Here is a 20,146-nt window from a genome sequence, read left to right on the forward strand (position 1 = left end):
GTCAGGAAAACTATTCTCTGAAATACATTGGCCTTATCAGAGAAAATATATTTAAGCACCTTATCACCCAATGATGTGCAGTGTACGTCATTGGGTGCCTCCTCCTGTTCAGTGCGGGCATCGGTGATGAACCCGCACCTTTCCCAGTCAGCGCTCATAGCAAGTGAGCATTTCTGTCAGATAGAGCAGCCCCACAGCAGGTGACTGACTGACTGATCTCTCCCTCACCTATGCATGGCGAGACACTGGTCACTCACCTCAGCGGCGCTGGAAGCTGTCCAGGTGTGCTGTCAGACTAGTCAGGTCTCTGGTTATTGCCCCTGGCTGGATCTTTCAAAGTATATTTTCTATGAAACCTGGGAGCATTTCAGAGGATTTTGTACCTGGCTGAAATATAGGCTGTATGATATGCCTGACAGGTTCCCTTTAAATGGGCATGTAGCATAACTGTTTTACCCACAAAAGCATGCGGCCATACACCCATAGCAAATCTTGCTTGTGCTGCACAGTCTGACCTTACCCTAAGGGTATGTGTCCACGTTCAGGATTGCTTTAGGATTTGGTCAGGATTTTATGCAGGTAAAATCCTGACCAAATCTGCACCTGAGGTCACTGGCAGGTCACCTGCGTTGTCCTTGAGTTTTTTCAGCAATGTAAGGACATGCTGCGTTCTTAAAAGATGCGACGCATGTGAGTTTTCACGGGTGTGCCGCATGCGTCTTTTACTGCATAGTGGAGACAGGATTTCATGAAATCCCCTCCACTATGCTGTAACATCTGGACGCTGCGTTTTTTATGCATGCTGCTCAACGCTGCGTCAAAAACTCAGCGTTTCCTGAACGTGGACACATACCCTAAGGCAGGGTTTACTTTTGCAATTTTCAATTATTATTATTATTTTTTTTTTCTTGTTTAATCTAGAATCTACCATTCTAGAAAAATGTAAGCGATGATGGTAAAAACTGACACACTAATGATCCTGAACACAAACAGGAAATGGTTAGTTTTTTTTTCATCAATGGACATCAAAATGAAGCCTAATAGTTAGGTTGTGAACTTAATAGCAGTCAATTAGTTGCTACCACACTGGAGGATGTTACTTTTTGTTTTTTTTGTGGAATGGCATGGTGTATCAACTGGATCCTTCTCATCCAGTCAGTAGCTCTATGTGAACAAAGAAATTTGAATGCAATGTTGCTAGAACTAGAGGCATTTATATAGTAGTGGTTATTAGGGAGGGTGTACACTTAACGTCCTTGTCTGAGATTCCGTTGAAGAAAATGATATGAATAACTGCATTGGGAAAATCCTTTAAAATGCAGATGAGCAGCATATCTGCACTTTTATTTGGGCCAGCACAGGCATAAATAGCCTATCTGCTCCTAATCTTGTACAGGGCAGTTAGACAACTGGGTTCAGTGTGTTCTCCCACCACCGATTCTAAGGGTACCGTCTCACATAACGATTTACCAACAATCACGACCAGCGATACGACCTGGCCGTGATCGTTGGTAAGTGGTTGTGTGGGAGCTGTCACACAGTCAGCTCTCCAGCGACCAACGATGCCGAAGGCCCCGGGTAACCAGGGTAAACATCAGGTTACTAAGCGCAGGGCCGCGCTTAGTAACCCGATGTTTACCGTGGTTACCAGCGTAAAAGTAAAAAAAAACAAACAGTACATACTTACATTCCGGTGTCTGTCCCCCGGCGTTCTGCTTCTCTCCACTGTGTCTGTGCCAGCCGGAAAGCACAGCGGTGATGTCACCGCTGTGCTCGCTTTCCGGCCAGCGCTCACAGTGCAGAGAAGCAGAACGCCGGGGGACAGACACCGGAATGTAAGTATGTACTGTTTGTTTTTTTTTACTTTTACGCTGGTAACCACGGTAAACATCGGGTTACTAAGCGCGGCCCTGCGCTTAGTAACCCGATTTTTACCCTGGTTACAAGCGAATGGATCGCTGTCACACACAACGATCCAGCGATGACAGCGGGAGATCCAGCGACGAAAGAAAGTTCCAAACGATCTGCTACGACGTACGATTCTCAGCAGGGTCCCTGATCGCTGCTGCGTGTCAGACACAGCGATATCGTATGGATATCGCTGGAACGTCACGGATCGTACCGTCGTAGCGATCAAAGTGCCACTGTGTGACGGTACCCTAAGACCACAGATGCTGTTGGGTCACTGATGCAGATTGTGTCCACACAGCTACTGCAGATTTAATATGGCGTAATACATAGGATTGTTCCCTTACTGATTTGTATATGGTTTGCTTTATTGCACATCACTAATATTTTACCTATTAGCATTAATGGGAATACTGGTTTGCATCAACAAAATGTCGTCTTAGTAACATGAAACACATTGCTCACATAGGAAAGAAAGCAACCATGCTTCAGGTGATACTAATGAAGTTGTCCACTTCTAGGTTCATCTAACATTATGTGGAATACTGTTAAAATTTGTTTCTGTTGTCCAGATTGAGTGGTTTGCAAACCTTTCGGACACGTGACTGCTGCTCGACGGGGCTAGCAGAGGTGAATCCTAATACTGTACATTACAAGTTTGCATCGGGGTGGAAACCCCCTTTAAACAAAACTCCAAAAACATATTTTTTTTTTTTTTTTTTTAGTGGGATGCTATCTAGTGAGTAAATACTTTTAACATAAACTAATGATATCTATTTTTTTTTTTCTCCACAGGATTAGTGTCACATAGTGATCTAGATGAAAGGGCTATTGAAGCTTTGAAAGAATTCAATGAAGAAGGTGCATTAGCTGTGCTACAACAGTTCAAGGATAGTGACCTCTCGCATGTACAGGTACATTTTTAGTGGTTTAAAGGAAATATGTCGCCTGATTCATGCTGCTCAAACTGTGGGCAGGATGAATCTCATCTTGGCTATACAATTGCAGCTGGCTATATTTTTCACCTGAAATGCATCAGTTTCAGAGAAAATATTCTTTTAAGATCTGGTTGGGGACCATAGTCATATCCGTGACTGGTGATTTAGAGGACTCTACCTATTCATCTCCTCAGGAACTGGGAAGAGCCAAACTGTTATTTAGCCTACATCACCCTGCTCTGTTTAACCCCTTAAATGGCACAATAAATATCGATCACATTTAGGAGCCTGAGTGAGGGAGGAGGCTCCCTCCTGTCTGATCGTCACCCCCTGATGGGCGTCATGGCAACCTGCAGTTTGCATGACTCTGAATTTGCCAGATACAGCAAGCCTGTTAGACCATGCTGAGGCTGTAGCTCTCATAATGCAGCATTGCAAAAAAAAACATTTGTATAAAATAGTTTGTAAAAGATGCAAAACATAAAAAAATCTATAAATGTCCTATCTCTGTAATTGTACTGACCAGAAGAATAAAATTGTCTTATGGCATAAAGAAAATCTTAGTTGCTGTTTTTTTGTTCAATCTGCATCCCAAAAATCAGAATAGAAAGTGATAAAAAAAAGTGCCCAAAAATGGTACTGATCAAAATGTAAACTAAACTTGTCCATCAAAAAACAAGCCCTCACATGACTCATCAGAATTATGGAAAAATTATAGCTCTCAAAATATGGCAGTGTAAAAAAGCATATTTTAATGTGACAGCAGCCAAATATATGTATAAAAATAATCTAAATCTATCGCACCGACATGAAGAATAAAGTTTTCTAATTATTTTACCCTGGGCTGTGGAGTCGGTAAAGCTTAACTTTCGACTCCTCAATTTCCCTGGCTTCCGACTCCACAACACTGCCTCCCTACTGAGCATGTACACAAAGTGCAGCACAGATTCATCTCAACTAAAAGCCTAGATTCGTAGATCAGGAATTGAACAGACATTTATAGGACGTTTTAAAACTTTTCCAAATTATGAAAACATTTACAGCACATCCTGCGCTAAACTTTTGAACCCAATTTATTATAGATTTTGAGTCTGTTCATTTTATACCCATTCCACCAAAATGGACACCGACTCCACAGCCCCAATTTTATCCTGCTAGGAACTGCATTAAAAACAAAAAAAAAAAACACTTGACCTGCTGTTGATTTGTTCATGCTGCCTCCCAAAGATCACACTAAGGATCAGCTCACATTTATCTTGAGCTCCACGTTGGTCGCTCTCTGAAATGTGATTCTGTTGCAACCTCTGACAGAAGATTCCCTATAATAAGGTAGATTGATACTGTGGACGCAATCTGTCCTATGATTCAGCAGTGTCTGTCCTTATAAATGTGCATAAAAGTTCGGTCGGCCACAGTTTTGTGCATCTCTGAAAAGGACACCGCTGAGCAGAGGCCAGACGGAGTCCACAGTAACACTGATGTTAAGTTCTCAGAGTAGAGGACAGGATAAATGTGATGTAAAATGTTTTCAATAAAAGTTTCAACTCCATCCACAAAAAAAGCAAGTCCCCAACTCGGATTTGTCCCCTGTCAATGAAAATATAGGTGCTTCCACGTTTACTGGTAGTTCAACACTCTGGAAAAGTGAAATGGATTCCCAAAAAAAAAATTCTGCAAAATCTGCGCTCCCAAATCCAAATGACCTCTTTGAGCCCCAGTGTGTCTAAAACACATTTGGCATCAACGTGTTTGCCCTTTCTGTAGCGATGAGATCTCCTAATTTACCGTTGCATGTCTCCAGAAGCGTGAGTTGGACGTATTGTACTGGGTACTACAATGGCAGGTGTGCAATATTCACTCGGCAACAACCACTGCTGCTTGTTTCTGGAAAACATCCACGGAGTCAAATAATCTCTACACCTGTAGATAAATTAGCAAAAGGCTATAACTTCCAAAATGAAGTCACGTGAGAGGGATTCAGCTCTTCAAGCACTTAAGGGCTCTGTATATGGAGTCCGCAAAGTATTCTAGGAAAATCTGTCTCTTGAGTCTTGCAGTAAGTGGCTATTCTGGTGCCATTTTTACCCATTTCCCCTCATGAAAATGTAAAATCTGGGGCTAAAACAATTTTTTTTTTGTGTGGCAAAAATGTAGTAATTTTTTTTTTTTTTCACTGCCCAATGGTATAAAATGTTGAGACTCCCAATGTGTCAATATGATCACTGCGTCATTAGAGTATTTCATTGAAAGGTGTATTTTGTAAAATGGGGTCATTTATGGGGGCTTCAGCGGTTCTTGCACTTCAGTGTGTTATGGCACAGGCAAACTTTAACCCCTTCGCGCCATCCGCTGTACTAGTACGGCGCTGCCGGCACTGCATTTGTGCCAGCCGCAGTACTAGTACGGCGGACCAATTACCGCGGTCTCGCGCTGAGCGCCGCGGTGATCGGGTGCGGGTGTCAGCTGTATATGACAGCTGACACCCCGCAGCAATGCCCACGATCGGCGCTATCGCCCATCGCGGGCATTTAACCCCTCTGATGCCGCTGTCAATAGTGACAGCGGCATAGAGGTGGATCGCGCAGGGACGGGGGCTCCCTGAGCTCTCCCACCGGAGCAACGCGATGAGATCGCGCTGCTCCGGTGACCTGGAAGGAGTCCCCGGATCCAAGATGGCTGCGGGACTTCTTCCGGGTCATTTACTGACCTGGCTTGCCGGCGCCTGCTGAGAGTTCCTAATAGCAGGCTCTGGCAAGCCTCTGGAACGTGCCTGTCACATCGTTGATCTGACAGAGTGCTATGCACACTGTCAGATCAACGATCTGATCTAAAACAGTGATGTCCCACTCTGGGACAATGGTAAAAAGTAAAAAAAAAAAAAAAATACAATGTATCAAAAAATCCCCAAATAAAGAAAAAAAACATTTCCCAGTAATTCCATTTATTTTTGTAAATAAAAAAAAAAAACAATAAAAGTACACATATTTGGTATCGCCGCGTCCGTAACGACCCGCTCTATAAAACTATCCCACTAGTTAACCCCTTCAGTGAACACCGCAAAAAAAATAAATAAAAAATAAGGCAAAAAACAACGCTTTATTATCATACAGGCGAACAAAAAGTGGAATAACACGCGAACAAAAAGACGGATATAAATAACCATGGTACCGTTGAAAACGTCATCTTGTCCCGCAAAAAAAAAGCCGCCATATAGCATCATCAACAGAAAAATAAGTTATAGCTCTCAGAATAAAGCGATGCAAAAACAATTATTTTTTTTATATAAAATAGTTTTTATTGTGTAAAAGCGCCAAAACATAAAAAAATTACATAAATGAGGTATCACTGTAATCGTACTGACCTGAAGAATAAAGCTGCTTTATCAATTTTACCACACTTGGAACGGTATAAACGCCCCCCCCCCCCCCCTAGAAGAATTTCAGGAATTGCTGTTTTTTGTTCATTCCGCCTCCCAAAAATCGGAATAAAAAGTGATCAAAAAATGTCATGTGCCCGAAAATGGTACCAATAAAAACGTCAACTCGTCCCGCAAAAAACAAGATCTCACATGACTCTGTGGGCCAAAATATGGATAAATTATAGCTCTCAAAATGTGATGCAAAAACTATTTTTAGCAATAAAAAGCGTCTTTTAGTGTGTGATGGCTGCCAACCATAGAAATCCGCCAAAAATACGCTATAAAAGTAAATCAAACCCCCCTTCCTCACCCCCTTAGTTAGGGAAAAATAATACAATTTTAAAAAATGTATGTATTTCCATTTTCCCGTTAGGGTTAGGGCTAGGGTTGGGGTTAGGGCTAGGGTTAGGGCTGGGGTTAAGGTTGGGGTTAGGATTTCAGTTATAATTGGGGGGTTTCCACTGTTTAGGCACATCAGGGGCTCTCCAAACGCGACATGGCGTCCGATCTCAATTCCAGCCAATTCTGCTTTGAAAAACTAAAACAGTGCTCCTTCCCTTCCGAGTTCTCCTGTGCGCCCAAACAGTGGTCCCCCCCAACATATGGGGTATCAGCGTTCTCAGGACAAGTTGGACAACAACTTTTGGGGTCCAATTTGTCCTGTTACCCTTGGGAAAATAAAAACGTGGGGGCTAAAATATCATTTTCGTGGAAAAAAAAAGATTTTTTATTTTCACGGCTCTGCGTTATAAACTGTAGTGAAACACTTGTTGGTTCAAAGTTTTCACAACACATCTAGATAAGTTCCTTGGGGGGGTCTAGTTTCCAATATGGGGTCACTTGGGGGGGGGGGGTGTTTCTACTGTTTAGGTACATCAGGGGCTCTGCAAATGCAACATGACACCTGCAGACCAATCCATCTAAGTCTGCATTTCAAACGGCGCTCCTTCCCTTCCGAGCTCTGCCGTGCGCCCAAACAGTGGTTCCCCCCAATGTATGGGGTATCAGCGTACTCAGGACAAATTAGACAATAACTTTTGTGGTCCAATTTCTCCTGTTACCCTTGGGAAAAAAAACTTGCGGGCTGAAACATCATTTTGTGGAAAGAAAAAATGATTTTTTTAATTTTCACAGCATTCTAAGCTTTAGTGAAACAATTGGGGGTTAAAAGTGCTCACCACACATCTAGATAAGTTCCTTAGGGGGTCTTCTTTCCAAAATGGGGTCCATTGTGGGGGGTTTCCACTGTTTAGGCATGTCAGGGGCTCTCCAAAGGCGACATGGGTTCCGATCTCAATTCCAGCCAATTTTGCATTGAAAAGTCAAACGGTGCTCCTTCCCTTCTGAGCTCTGCCATGCGCTCAAACAGTGGTTTATCCCCATATATGAAGTATCAGCGTACTCAGGACAAATTGTACAACGACTTTTGTGGTCCAATTTCTCCTTTTACCCTTGGTAAAATAAAACAAATTGGATCTGAAGTAAAAAATTTTGTGAAAAAAAAGTTAAATGTTCAATTTTTTTTAAACATTCCAAAAATTCCTGTGAAGCACCTGAGGGGTTAATAAACTTTTTGAGTACCTTGAGGGGTGCAGTTTTTAGAATGGTGTCACTTTTGGGCATTTTCTGTCATATAGACCCCTCAAAGTCGCTTCAAGTGTGAGGTGGTCCGTTTAAAAAATGGTTTTGCAAATTTTGTTGCAAAAATGAGAAATCGCTGGTCAACTTTTAACCCTTATAACTCCCTAACAAAAAAAATCATGTTTCCAAAATTGTGCTGATGTAAAGCAGACATGTGGGAAATGTTGTTTATTAACTATATTATGTGATATAACTCTAATTTAAAGGCATAAAAACTAAAAGTTTGAAAATTGCTAAATTTTCATAATTTTTGACACATTTTTGTTTTTTTCACAAATAAATGCAAGTCATATCGAAGAAGTTTTACCACTCTCATGAAGTACAATATGTCACGAGAAAACAAAGTCAGAATCACCAGGATCCGTTGAAGCGTTTCAGAGTTATGACCTCATAAAGTGACAGTGGTCAGAATTGTAAAAATTGGCCCTGTCACTTAGGTGAAAACAGGCTTCAGGGTGAAGGGGTTAAGGCTGGAGTCACACTAGCATATATTATCAGGTGCGATATGCTAATGACCCTCGACTGCTGCTGTTGTGCAAGAGTAAAGTGTCATGCTAATGTGCTTGGATCCTCTCCCATGACTGGATCGGAGCACAGCTCCTGAGAAAATTAAAAAAAAAAAATTCTCAATCTCCTCTACTCCAGTGCTATGTTTCACTCGCACCCATAGACTTATATGGGTGTGAGTGGCATGAGAAAATAATTGCAGATCTGAGCTGCCCCATAGTATAACACTGGGCCGAGTGCTATGCAATGTTTATCTCATAGCATTCAGCCGGTCTATACAGTAGTATGACCCTGACTTAATAGTAAAATATGCACAATAATATGGTTCTCCTTCCCTTCTGTGCTTTGCACTGTGCCTTAAAAGTGGTTCCCGATTACATGTAGGATATTGGTGCACTCTCTAGAAATGTGAAGTCGTTTTTTTTTTTTTTTTTTTTTTTTTATAGGCCTTAAAAAAAAAAAAAAAAAAAAAAAAAAAAAATATTTGGGGTTAAAAAAATCATTGAAAAGAAAGGTGTAGTTTGTACAATGACCTCACTTATTGGGGTGTTTCTGCAGTTCTTGACTACATATGGGGTATTTGTGTACTCCAAAAGAAATTGCTTAACAAATTGTACAGTTTGTTTTCTCCCATTACTCTTTCTGAACATTAAAAACTTGGGGCCGAAGCAACAATTTAGTGGAATAAAAGTTATTTCTTTCTCGCTTCATTGGGGGACACAGGTTACCATGGGTGTATGCTGCTCTCACTAGGAGGCTGACACTATGCAAATAAAGAAGTAACTCCTCCCCGGCAGTATACACCCTCCGACAGGCACCAGGCAACTCAGTTTTTGCTTAGTGTCTGTAGGAGGCGGACCTGGATCTAACACCAGATCCGCATTTCTTTTACAGGGATTTGTTGTGTGTTTTTAATCATTTCCCCTTTTTCAGACTCTTTTTTCAGGGTAACAGGGTGCAGTTTTCTCACCCTGTCTTCCCCACTTTGAGCGACCGAGAGAGCAGTGTGGTATCACCCACATCGCACCCTCTCGGACCCGCTGGGCAGGACTCTGTCCCCTGTCACCCATTCGGGTGTTCAGGGTGACCCTTTCTTCGGTGGCCAGTCCTGCCCATTTCCCCTCCTCATCCCTCTCCTCGGAGCGGGCTGAGAGGAAGACGGCGGTCACTTCCAGTGACCCTCTCCCCCTGTTCAGGGGTCGACGCCGTCTTCTGCGCCGGAGAGTCGTGGCGCGGGAAGGAGGACTACTTCCAGGACCCTCTATCTACCAGGGATCCTGATGATTCCTCATCTGCAGGTAGGGAATCTTCAATCAACAAACCCCCCCCATCCCCACCAATACCCTGCCCAGCAGCGATCTCCTCTTACCATAGGGGAGCATCTGACAGGGAAGTGGGCTGCATATTCGGGCGTTGAGACCACGTAGGAATGGGAGCAGGAAGGCTGGCATCTTTTCCCCCTCCTTATTCAAACTTGCAGGCTCGTTCGCCCGCCATTTCTCTCTGCCTCACTGTTTATCCCTTTCTTAGCGCTTGAGCGCCCTCTGGTGGTGGCCGGAATTAGTGCGGCCGGGATGTGCAGCGTCTCCCTGCTTTTCCCTTTCTTGCCGCTTGAGCGCCCTCTTGTGGCGGTCGACGGTATAGCGGCCGGATTGCTTTCAGTTTTACAGGGGGCGTTCCTTTCTTTCCCCCCTTCGGTCCTGTGCACGCCCACAGCGTCGCACTTTCTCCGCGCTCTTTTCTCCTGCTTCCTGCTCCCTGTCAGCGTCTGCTCATCGCGTGGGACACAGGATTTCTCGGGGGAACACAGGCACCTGCGGTTACCGCTGTCTTTCACCAGGCTCAGTGCTACCTCCTACTCCACCTGGCAGTATTCTCTGGGGACAAGGTAATATCCACCTATGTCCGACCCCACCCCGGCCTTTGCCCCTACGGCCATCCATTACGCCTGCGCTCACTGTAAGAAAAAGTGGGTTTCAGGTCAGCCATCTCCTTTCTGCCCGTCCTGCGTTCCTCCCACCATGTCAGCTCCCCTGGAAGCTTCAGGGTCCCGGGACGAGTGCACCCCCCCTCCCCCGGAGTGGGCTGTTGCTATGTCTCAATCTGTGTCCGACCTGACTAAGGTTTCTCAGTCCCTGGTCCAGGCACTTGAACGCATCCCGCTTCTCTCTAATGCCACCAGTGCCACGAACGCCTCTCACGGCGATTCGCCCGCACCTGTCCTAGACTCTCACAGAGGCAGACCGGACAAAAGAGACAGAAAACGGACCTTATCTAGATCCTTCTCCAGTTCACCGGACCACATCGGGATTCCCCTATCTGCCCGTTCCCCTTCCTCACAGGCGGACCTCGGGTCTGATGTCACCTCTCAGTCGGAATCTGACTCGGATGCAGATCAGACTTCCGGAACACAAGACATGGTTGATAGCCTTATCTCAGCTATCATTCAGACGCTTGATCTTAAGGAGGATGAGGCAAGCTCTCAGGACGTCTCCGTTGCTTTTAAACGGATTAAACGTCCCTCTAGGGTTTTCCCTAATCACAAGGAGTTTGACAACACTACCGCCACTCACTGGGAAAACCCTGGCAAGCGTTTCCCAGGCAGGAAACTGCTTGATGTGTTATACCCTTTTCACTCCGACCTGGTCTCCAAGTGGTCCGAGTCTCCTAAGGTCGACCCGCCTGTGTCCAGGCTATCCTGACAGACAGTTCTGTCTATTCCGGACGCGGCTTCCCTTAAGGACCCCTCGGACAGACAAATCGAGGCGCTAGCAAAATCAGCATTTGAGGCCTCCGGAGCCTCCCTTTGCCCTAGTTTCGCCTCGTCATGGGTAGCCAAGGCTGTTTCAGCCTGGGCCAAGACCCTGCGCAGGGGCATTTCGGCCTCTGCTCCTGCTGACGAACTGTCTGAATTAGCGGATCAGATTTCACTGGCAGGAAAATACCTGATGAATGCCTCCCTTGATGCAGTGGCCTGGTCTACCAGGGCTAATGGCAACATTGTCGCCATTCGCCGGATTCTTTGGTTAAAGGCGTGGAACGCTGACCCCGCATCTAAGAAATCGCTCACGGGTCTGCCCTTCCAGGGCTCCAGACTCTTCGGCTCGCAGCTAGATCAAATGATCTCGGACGCTACTGGCGGTAAGAGTACCTCCTTACCCCAGTCCAAGCCTAAACGTCCCTTCAACAGGAGGGGTCCCCAGTCCTTTCGTCCCTTTCGGTCTTTTGCCTCTTCGGGAAACCCCGTCCAGGACCGTTCCTCCTCACAAGGGGACCGAAGAAAACCTTCTTTCAGGCCTCCGCCACGCTGGAGAGCCAAGAGCCACCCCGCAAAACCATCGGGATCTCGGGGCCGCAGGTTTTCTAATAAATGACGGGTCGCCCCCAACTGGAACTCCTTCCAGGGTGGGAGGCCGCCGCCGCCTTCTATTCTCAGAGGTTTGGCTTTCAGTAGTCGACGACGCCTGGGTCAGGGAGATCGTCACGTCAGGCTACAAAATAGAGTTTTCGTGCAGCATCAGAGGTTCCTCCGATTCGCGATCAGGGAGCATCATTACCAGTTCACGGCCCTCCCCTTCGGGCTGGCATCTGCTCCCAGGGTCTTTACGAAGGTCATGGCAGCTGTCATGGCCATCCTGCGTTCAAAAGGGATTCTGGTAATCCCATACCTCGACGACCTATTGATCAAGGGCCCATCCCAGGGGGATTGCAGCCAGAGCCTCCATCTTACTCTGGACACCTTAGTTCGCCTAGGCTGATTGATCAACTACCAGAAGTCTTCCTTGATTCCAACCCAACGGCTGGAGTTCCTAGGCATGGAATTCGATACCTTTCGGGCTCGGGTCTTCCTTCCCAAGGAGAAGTTTCTTTCTCTTCGTCGGGGTGTCAGAGCGCTAAAGGGTCCGAGTCCTCTGTCCCTTCGTCTAGCCATGAGAGTTCTGGGGAGAATGGTCGCTTCTATGGAAGCGGTCCCCTATGCTCAGTTCCACTCTCGTCCCCTCCAGCTGGCTCTTCTGTCTGCCTGGGACAGGAACCCGCTTTCCCTGGACCGTCGTTTCGCCTCTCCCCCAGGGCGAGACAGTCTCTCTTGGTGGACGCTGTCCACCTCCATTCTGCGCGGGAGGTCATTTTTACCCCCCCACTGGCAGGTGATTACCACCGACGCCAGTCTCCAAGGTTGGGGAGCGGTCTTTCTCCACCTCACAGCCCAGGGCCGCTGGACTGCTCAAGAGGCGTGCCTCTCGATCAACCTCTTGGAAATCAGAGCCATCTTCCTAGCCCTCATCCGCTGGGAGTCTCTCCTTTCGGGAAAGCCGGTCCGCATTCAGTCGGACAACGCCACGGCCGTGGCATACATAAATCACCAAGGGGGGACTCGCAGCAGTCAAGTCATGGCGGAAGTAGCAAAAATTTTCCGCTGGGCGGAGGGTCATGTTCCCTCTCTGTCAGCCGTCCACATCCCAGGAGTGGACAATTGGGAGGCCGACTTTCTAAGTCGCCAGGGCATCGTGGCGGGCGAGTGGTCTCTTCTTCCAGCAATCTTCAGCCAGATTTGCCAGCGGTGGGGCGTTCCGGACGTCGACTTGATGGCCTCCCGGGCAAACCACAAAGTTCCCCAGTACGTTGCCAGGTCTCGGGACCCGATGGCCGTCGGATGCGACGCTCTCGTGATCTCTTGGGCCCAGTTCCGGATGCCCTATCTGTTCCCGCCTCTCCCTCTGATCCCAAGGGTCGTAAAGAAGATCAAGTCGGAAGGGGTCCCCGTACTCTTGGTAGCTCCAGATTGGCCTCGCAGAGCCTGGTACGCAGAGCTGATAAACATGTTATCGGATGTTCCGTGGAGACTTCCGGATCTTCCGGACCTTCTTTCACAGGGGCCTCTCTCCCACCCGAATTCTCGGTCGCTGAATTTAACGGTATGGCCGTTGAGGCCGCGGTCCTGAAGAATGCGGGTTTTTCTCATAGCGTCATCCAGACTATGAGAAGAGCGAGAAAACCGGCCTCATCGCGTGTCTACCACAGATGTTGGAAGGCATTTTTCCGGTGGTGTCAGGATAACAATCTGTTTCCTATGACCTTTTCCCTTCCTTCCCTTCTCAGCTTTCTTCAAACGGGCCTAGATTCGGGTCTTTCCCTTAGCACCTTGAAGGGTCAGATCTCCGCTCTATCAATTCTTTTTCAAAGAGACCTGGCTTCCCTGCCTCAGGTGAGGACCTTCATCCAGGGGGTCGCTCATATAGCTCCCCCTTACCGGTCTCCTGTTGAGCCTTGGGATCTCAACCTCGTCTTAGATGCCCTGCAGCGGCCGCCCTTTGAACCGCTTCAGGATGTTTCCTTCTCGCTTCTATCCTGGAAGGTAGCCTTTTTGATTGCCATCACCTCCATTAGAAGGGTTTCAGAGCTGGCGGCTTTATCCTGTCGTTCTCCCTTTCTGGTCCTGCATCAAGACAAGGTGGTTCTTCGTCCGGTTCCTTCCTTCTTACCGAAAGTTGTCTCATCTTTTCATATCAACGAGGACATTGTCCTCCCGTCCTTTTGCCCTTCCCCGGTTCATCCATTGGAGAAATCCCTTCACAAGCTGGATGTGGTCAGGGCTATCCGGATTTACATCGCCAGAACTGCCTCTTTTCGTCAGGCCGATCCTCTGTTCGTCGTCTCGGATGGGCGTCGAAAGGGTCTTCCTGCCTCCAAATCCACGATTGCTCGTTGGATCCGTTCAGCGGTTTTGGAGGCATACCGCGTCCAAGACAAACAGCCTCCTTCGGGGGTGAAGGCTCACTCTACCCGGGCAGTGGGAGCTTCCTGGGCAGTTCGTCACCAAGCTTCGGCCTCGCAGGTTTGCAAGGCCGCTACGTGGTCTTCCATGCACACCTTTGTAAAATTCTACGGGGTGCATACTCAGGCTTCCGCGGACGCGAGCCTGGGTAGGAGGATACTGCAGGCGGCGGTTTCTCACCGGCCAACCTGACTCCTCTTTTTCTGCAGAATACCCGCCCTAGGGACTGCTTTGGGACGTCCCATGGTTACCTGTGTCCCCCAATGAAGCGAGAAAGAAAGAGGGATTTTTGGTTCTTACCGTAAAATCTTTCTTGGAGCCTTCATTGGGGGACACAGCACCCTCCCTTGAAGTTGTACCGTGTTGGCTAACGTGCCGTTGTTGTGGGTTGGTACATAGGTTGAGTTTTATATTACCTGTTCCTACTACTGCTTTTGCACCAACTGAGTTGCCTGGTGCCTGTCGGAGGGTGTATACTGCCGGGGAGGAGTTACTTCTTTATTTGCATAGTGTCAGCCTCCTAGTGACAGCAGCATACACCCATGGTTACCTGTGTCCCCCAATGAAGGCTCCAAGAAAGATTTTACGGTAAGAACCAAAAATCCCTCTTTTCTATTTACTCAGCCCAATGTTATACAATTCTGTGAATCGTCTGAGGGTTAGAAATGCTCACTGCACCCCTAGATTAATTCCCGAAGAGGTGTCTGTTCCAAAATGGGGTCATTTGTGGGAGGTTTCCACTATTTAGGCACATCAGGGCTCTCCAAACGCGGTATGGCTCCCTCTATATATATATATATATATATATATATATATATATATTCCAGCCAATCATGCGTTCCAAAAGTCAAGCGCTCCTTCCCTTGAGTCCTGCAGTGCACACGAACGGTAGTTTTCCACCACATGTGGGGTATTGCTGTACACAGGTGTGGGAGAAACTGCATGGCAAACTATAGTCCTTTTGCCCTGTTACCCCTGTGGAAATGCATAACGTCCAAGTGGGCCCACTAGTTTGGGGACAATAACGCCACCTCGACCAGTCAAACGTAAATGAGGGCTATCATAAACAGACTTTAGAAATAAGTTTTCTAAAGACCTGTTTGTGTATGAAATGCACCAAAGCTCTCGTTCTTTTGTAATAAACCAAAAATAAAAAATCATCATCACTCACTTATCCATCGTTCTGAACCACGCCGTAATCCATGTCTGGGGGATAAATAGTTTTCAACCTGGACAGTGCCAAGATACGACTATCCAGGCTGAGAACCACTGGTGAATGAGCTGCTGCGAGCTCAGCGTCAGTGTCCGGCGGTGATGTCACTGAGGCTTCGTTCCCAGCCGGGCTGTACTGCAGTGATCCCCACTAGCACCGTAAAAGTCGCACGGTGCAGATACGAGTTTACCGCAGTGAAATTCTCTCTGAACTCACCTCTGCTCTGTGTGACTTTCTCACGGTGCTAGCGGAGATCTCACTGAGGTCACTGCAGTTCAGCCTGGCTGGGAACTGAGCCTCAGTGATGTTACCGCCTATCACTGACGCAGCAGCTCATTCACCAGTGATTCTCAGCCTGGACGATTGCATCTTGGCACAGTCCATGTTAAAAATTATTTATCCCCCAGATATGGATTACGGTGTGGGACAGAACGACGGACAGGTGAAGGATATTGTTGTTTTTTATTTTAGTTTTATCACAGGAGAAAGCGGGCTTCAGTGGAATGGGCGAGGTCGTAAGTTTATTCTGAGTGTCTGTGTTTTTCTTACAATGTGACTATGGGGTTAGATTCGCATAAATAAGGCAGTACTCTGTAGCGCCAAAACTTGCAAACATGAAATATGAAAATTGAATTGCATTACTGCACTAGAAATATTTAAAAATTAAGAAAGTTTAGCGCATAAATTGGCCAATTCATGTGTACCTGGTAGCCACTATAAGGCATTTCTCGTTTACCAGGACCTAACCTTGGTTAGAATAAAGTCTTCATCTGTATGGGAACCTGTGAATCCTCTTAGACTAAAATCTATATATCTGTGGAGGGGTAGGGTCCTGCCTTGTTTAAAAACGCCTGCAGCTAAGAGGCGGAGTGCTCAGTCAGAAGGCTAATGAATACAAATTTCAAAAAAACTGACTGTCACATCCAAACAGACTAGGTGTAAACAGGTGCTGAACCTAGAGTTACCAACTCGCATACAATCAAATAAATAAGGCAGCACACTGTAGCGTCCAAACTTGCAAACATGAAATATGAAAATTGAATTGCATTATGGGGTTAGATTGACTCCTCTCCATTACTAACTTCAGGGCTTGATATCACCGGACAATACAAAGGTGTGACATCAACTCCCCCCAACTATCACCCCACTTGCCACCGCTACAGGCAAGTGGGAAGAGCCAGGCAAAGCGCCAGAATTGACGCATTTAATAGATGTACCTTTTCTGGGCAGCTGCGGGCTGCCATTTTTAGGCTAGGGGAGGGCAATATCCATGGCCCCTTATCCGCCTGAGAAGAGCAGCCCCCAGCTGTCTGCCTTAGCAAGGCTGGTTGTCAAAAATGGCCCCTCTATTCTTGATAATTAGCCTTGCTGAAGCTGAGGGTTGCAGCCCCCAGCTGTGAGTTTTGCCTGACTTGATATAAAAAATAAGGGGGAACCCATGCAGGTTTTTTTTTTTTTTTTAAATATTTACTGCACCTGATCAATCCTCCTCTATCAGTCGCTCCTGCTCTTACTGTTATTAGCGGCAGCAGGTGTCGGACAATGGGAGCGGTAGTCCCATCAGCTGACACCAGTGACCAGAGGTAAACTGTATACCTCGGATCACAGCTGAGCGCTCCCGCTGTCTTTTGACAGCGTGGGAACTGCAACTCTGATGGGCGGGGATGGTTTCAGCGCCAATCAGAAATGATGTTTGCCATGCTGTCATAGTACTGTAAAAAGTAACTGAAAATTAGCATAAAAACGCCCAGTGTGAGCATACCCATAGGCCCCTGGGAATTTATATAAGCAGACCCAAGTGCTGGTCGTTCTGGGGTCATAGGGGACCTGACTGGTTCCCTTAAGTTAACGAAGGAGATTTTTTTTCCTTTTGTAGTATTCATCATTTAAATGTAAGGTAACGTACCCACGCAGTGGAGTTTACAATTTTTTATTTTTACCCATCAAAATTAAATTTTTCTTCCTGCATATGGTTTTGCGGAGCCACACAATTTCATAGATTAGAATCCTCTTCTCCCTTATGTTCACACAGCAAATTTGAAGTTTGGGTTATGGATTATTCATTTAACACTGCACCTAACCTTTTCACATTTTACATTCATTTAAGTTCATTCACGTGTGGCTGCAAAATTATTTAAAAAAATAGATTCCTCACATTAGCCCTTAGGCTGTGTGCACACATTCAGGATTTGCCGCGTTTTTTTTCGCATCCATTAAGCATCCTATTAATAGAGTGCAATCCGCAATTTTTGTGCACATGTTGCGTTTTTTTCCGCAAAAAAACAAAATGCATAGCGGTAAACGCAGTATGTTCATTCATTTTGCTGATTTTTTGCAGATTTCCCGCTATATAATGCATTGGGAAGCTCCAGAAAAAAACGCATGCAGATTTCCTGCAGAAAGTCCGGTTTTGTTCAGGAAATTTCTGCAAAGAATCCTGACGTGTGCACATAGCCTTATTATTTTGTGTTAAAATGAGTGTCTTCATCCTATTTCTGCAGGTATCTGACAACATCTGGATACAGTATTTGCTGTGTGAATTAAATCTCCTTGCATACTTTTTGCTTTAGCTGCATCCAAGTTACTACTTAACGCTAAACATGTGCAAGAACACTACTTGCATTGATCATGTTTGTTCCAAAAAAAGTTACTGTATATACTCGAGTATAAGCCGAGAATTTCAGCCCATTTTTTTTAGGCTGAAATTGCCTCGGTCGGCAGGTGAGAGGGAGCGGCATCTTTTCTAATCATACTCACCTGCTCCTGGCGTGGTCCCTGGTTCTCCAGGTGATGGCAGCTTCTTCCAGCGTTGAGCGGTCACATGGTACTGCTCATTACAGTAATGAATATGGACCCGACTCCACTCCCATAGGGGTGGAGCCGCATATTCATTACTGTAATGAGCGGTACCATGTGACCGCTCAACACGGGAAGAAGCTGCCGGCGCCCAGAGAATCAGGGACGTGCTGGGACTGCGCCAGGAGCAGGTGAGAATAATGGGGAGGGGGAGCACTGCGCGATATTCACCTGTCCCGCGTTCCACCGTCGGGCGCCGTCTTCTGCATCCTCTGCAGTGACGCTCAGGTCAGAGGACGTGATTAGTGTGCACGCCGCCCTCTGCCTGAAATTCAGTGCAGAGGACGCGGAAGACACAGCGACGCCCAGCGGTGGAACGTGGAAAGGTGACTATAGCAAGTGCCCGGGGGCCTGAGAGGCGAGTGTGTTTTTTTTGTTTTTTTTTTTATCGCAGCAACCGCATATGGGGCAAATATTTCTATGGAGCATCTTATGGGGCCATAATCAGCATTTGTGCAGCATTATATGGGGCATATTTTAGTATGGAGCATCTTATGGGGCCCATCATGAACTGTATGGAGCATTATATGGAGCTCCTGATTCAATCTGGATATTCAAAAACACTTAACCTACTGAGGTCTCAATAAATTTTACTTTCTCCTACGCCTCATTGGGGGACACAGGACCATGGGTGTTATGCTGCTGCCACTAGGAGGACACTAAGTAGACAGAAAGATTAACTCCTCCTCTGCAGTATACACCCCTTCACTGGATACATTTCAACCAGTTCTTGCTTAGTGTCTGTAGGAGGCACTTGGGTCTGTTTTTCAGACCCCAACTTTATTTTTAATTTTACGTAAATTTTTTATTTTTTATCTAACGGAGTGAAGGGGGCGACGGGTCCTTTTTTCATAGGGTCCGCTCTCCCCCGAACCAGCAACAGGCTGAGGTCTCAATAAATTTTACTTTTATTGGTATCCATTTGTATTTTTGACATTTACCAGTAGCTGCTGCATTTCCCACCATAGGCTTATACTCGAGTAATTAAGTTTTCCCAGTTTTATGTGGCAAAATTAGGGGTCTCTGCTTAGTCTGGTCGGCTTATACTCGAGTATATACGGTATATCCATGTCTCGGTTTTGAAGTTGGTTCAAGATAAATAACATAAAACTGATAATTTAATATGCCTTGTACCTGTAATGCATAAGCACAACAATTACTTCTTAATCAGTCTAATCATACATTATTTTTTTTTTTTTTTCTTTTATCCCTTCTGTAAAATTTACATTTTGCTAACATTTTTATTGCTCTTTTAGAATAAAAGTGCCTTTTTATGTGGAGTCATGAAGACTTACAGGCAGCGAGAGAAGCAAGGGACCAAAGTTGCGGATTCTAGTAAAGGACCAGATGAATCCAAAATAAAGGCAAGTGTGTTTCTATTTATTTTTGTTAAATATTTTCTTTCACATTTGGCTGTGTAAAAACATTTTGTTTTATACCTTTTGACTATAATATTGGTGAATAGTACCAGCACCTGTGCTGATCAGCTAATTGAACTGGATACATATCTCCAGCAAGCACTGCCCTCCCCCTCACTGTATTTGTTTCAGCCCCATACATTTGTGGCAGTGTCTGGTATTCTAGCTGGAATAATGGGGCAAGCATTTTAAATACAAAACATTCCCACTTTTTTTTAAAAGGGAAACTATCATTAGAAAATAACCAATTGTGTAAATCTGATATGAATTGTATGTATTTTTAACCCCTTCATGACATGCGCCGTACTACTACGGCGCATGTCGTGTCTCCCCCTTTAATGTGGGCTCCATGGCTTGGCCCACGTCAGTCGCGACATGTCAGCTGTTTTGTACAGCTGACATGTGCGCGCAATAGCGGCAGGTGGAATCGCGATCCACCTGCCACTATTAACTAGTAAAATGCCGCTGTCA

At 45.9% G+C, this 20,146-nt stretch overlaps 1 protein-coding gene across 8 annotated transcripts in view; it reads left to right on the top strand.

Moving 5' to 3' along the window:
• Window positions 1-20,146, top strand: part of SYNCRIP (synaptotagmin binding cytoplasmic RNA interacting protein) — a 99,023-nt gene that overhangs the window by 12,404 nt on the left and 66,473 nt on the right. For all 8 annotated transcript variants that reach the window (XM_077289772.1, XM_077289774.1, XM_077289777.1 and 5 more), the window contains 2 exons: window positions 2,704-2,822; window positions 19,514-19,621. In XM_077289772.1, the coding sequence (XP_077145887.1) occupies window positions 2,704-2,822; window positions 19,514-19,621 (227 nt within the window). The remainder of the gene's footprint in view (window positions 1-2,703; window positions 2,823-19,513; window positions 19,622-20,146) is intronic.

The sequence above is a fragment of the Ranitomeya variabilis genome, chromosome 2 (assembly GCF_051348905.1).
Source record: "Ranitomeya variabilis isolate aRanVar5 chromosome 2, aRanVar5.hap1, whole genome shotgun sequence".
Lineage (NCBI taxonomy): Eukaryota > Metazoa > Chordata > Amphibia > Anura > Dendrobatidae > Ranitomeya > Ranitomeya variabilis.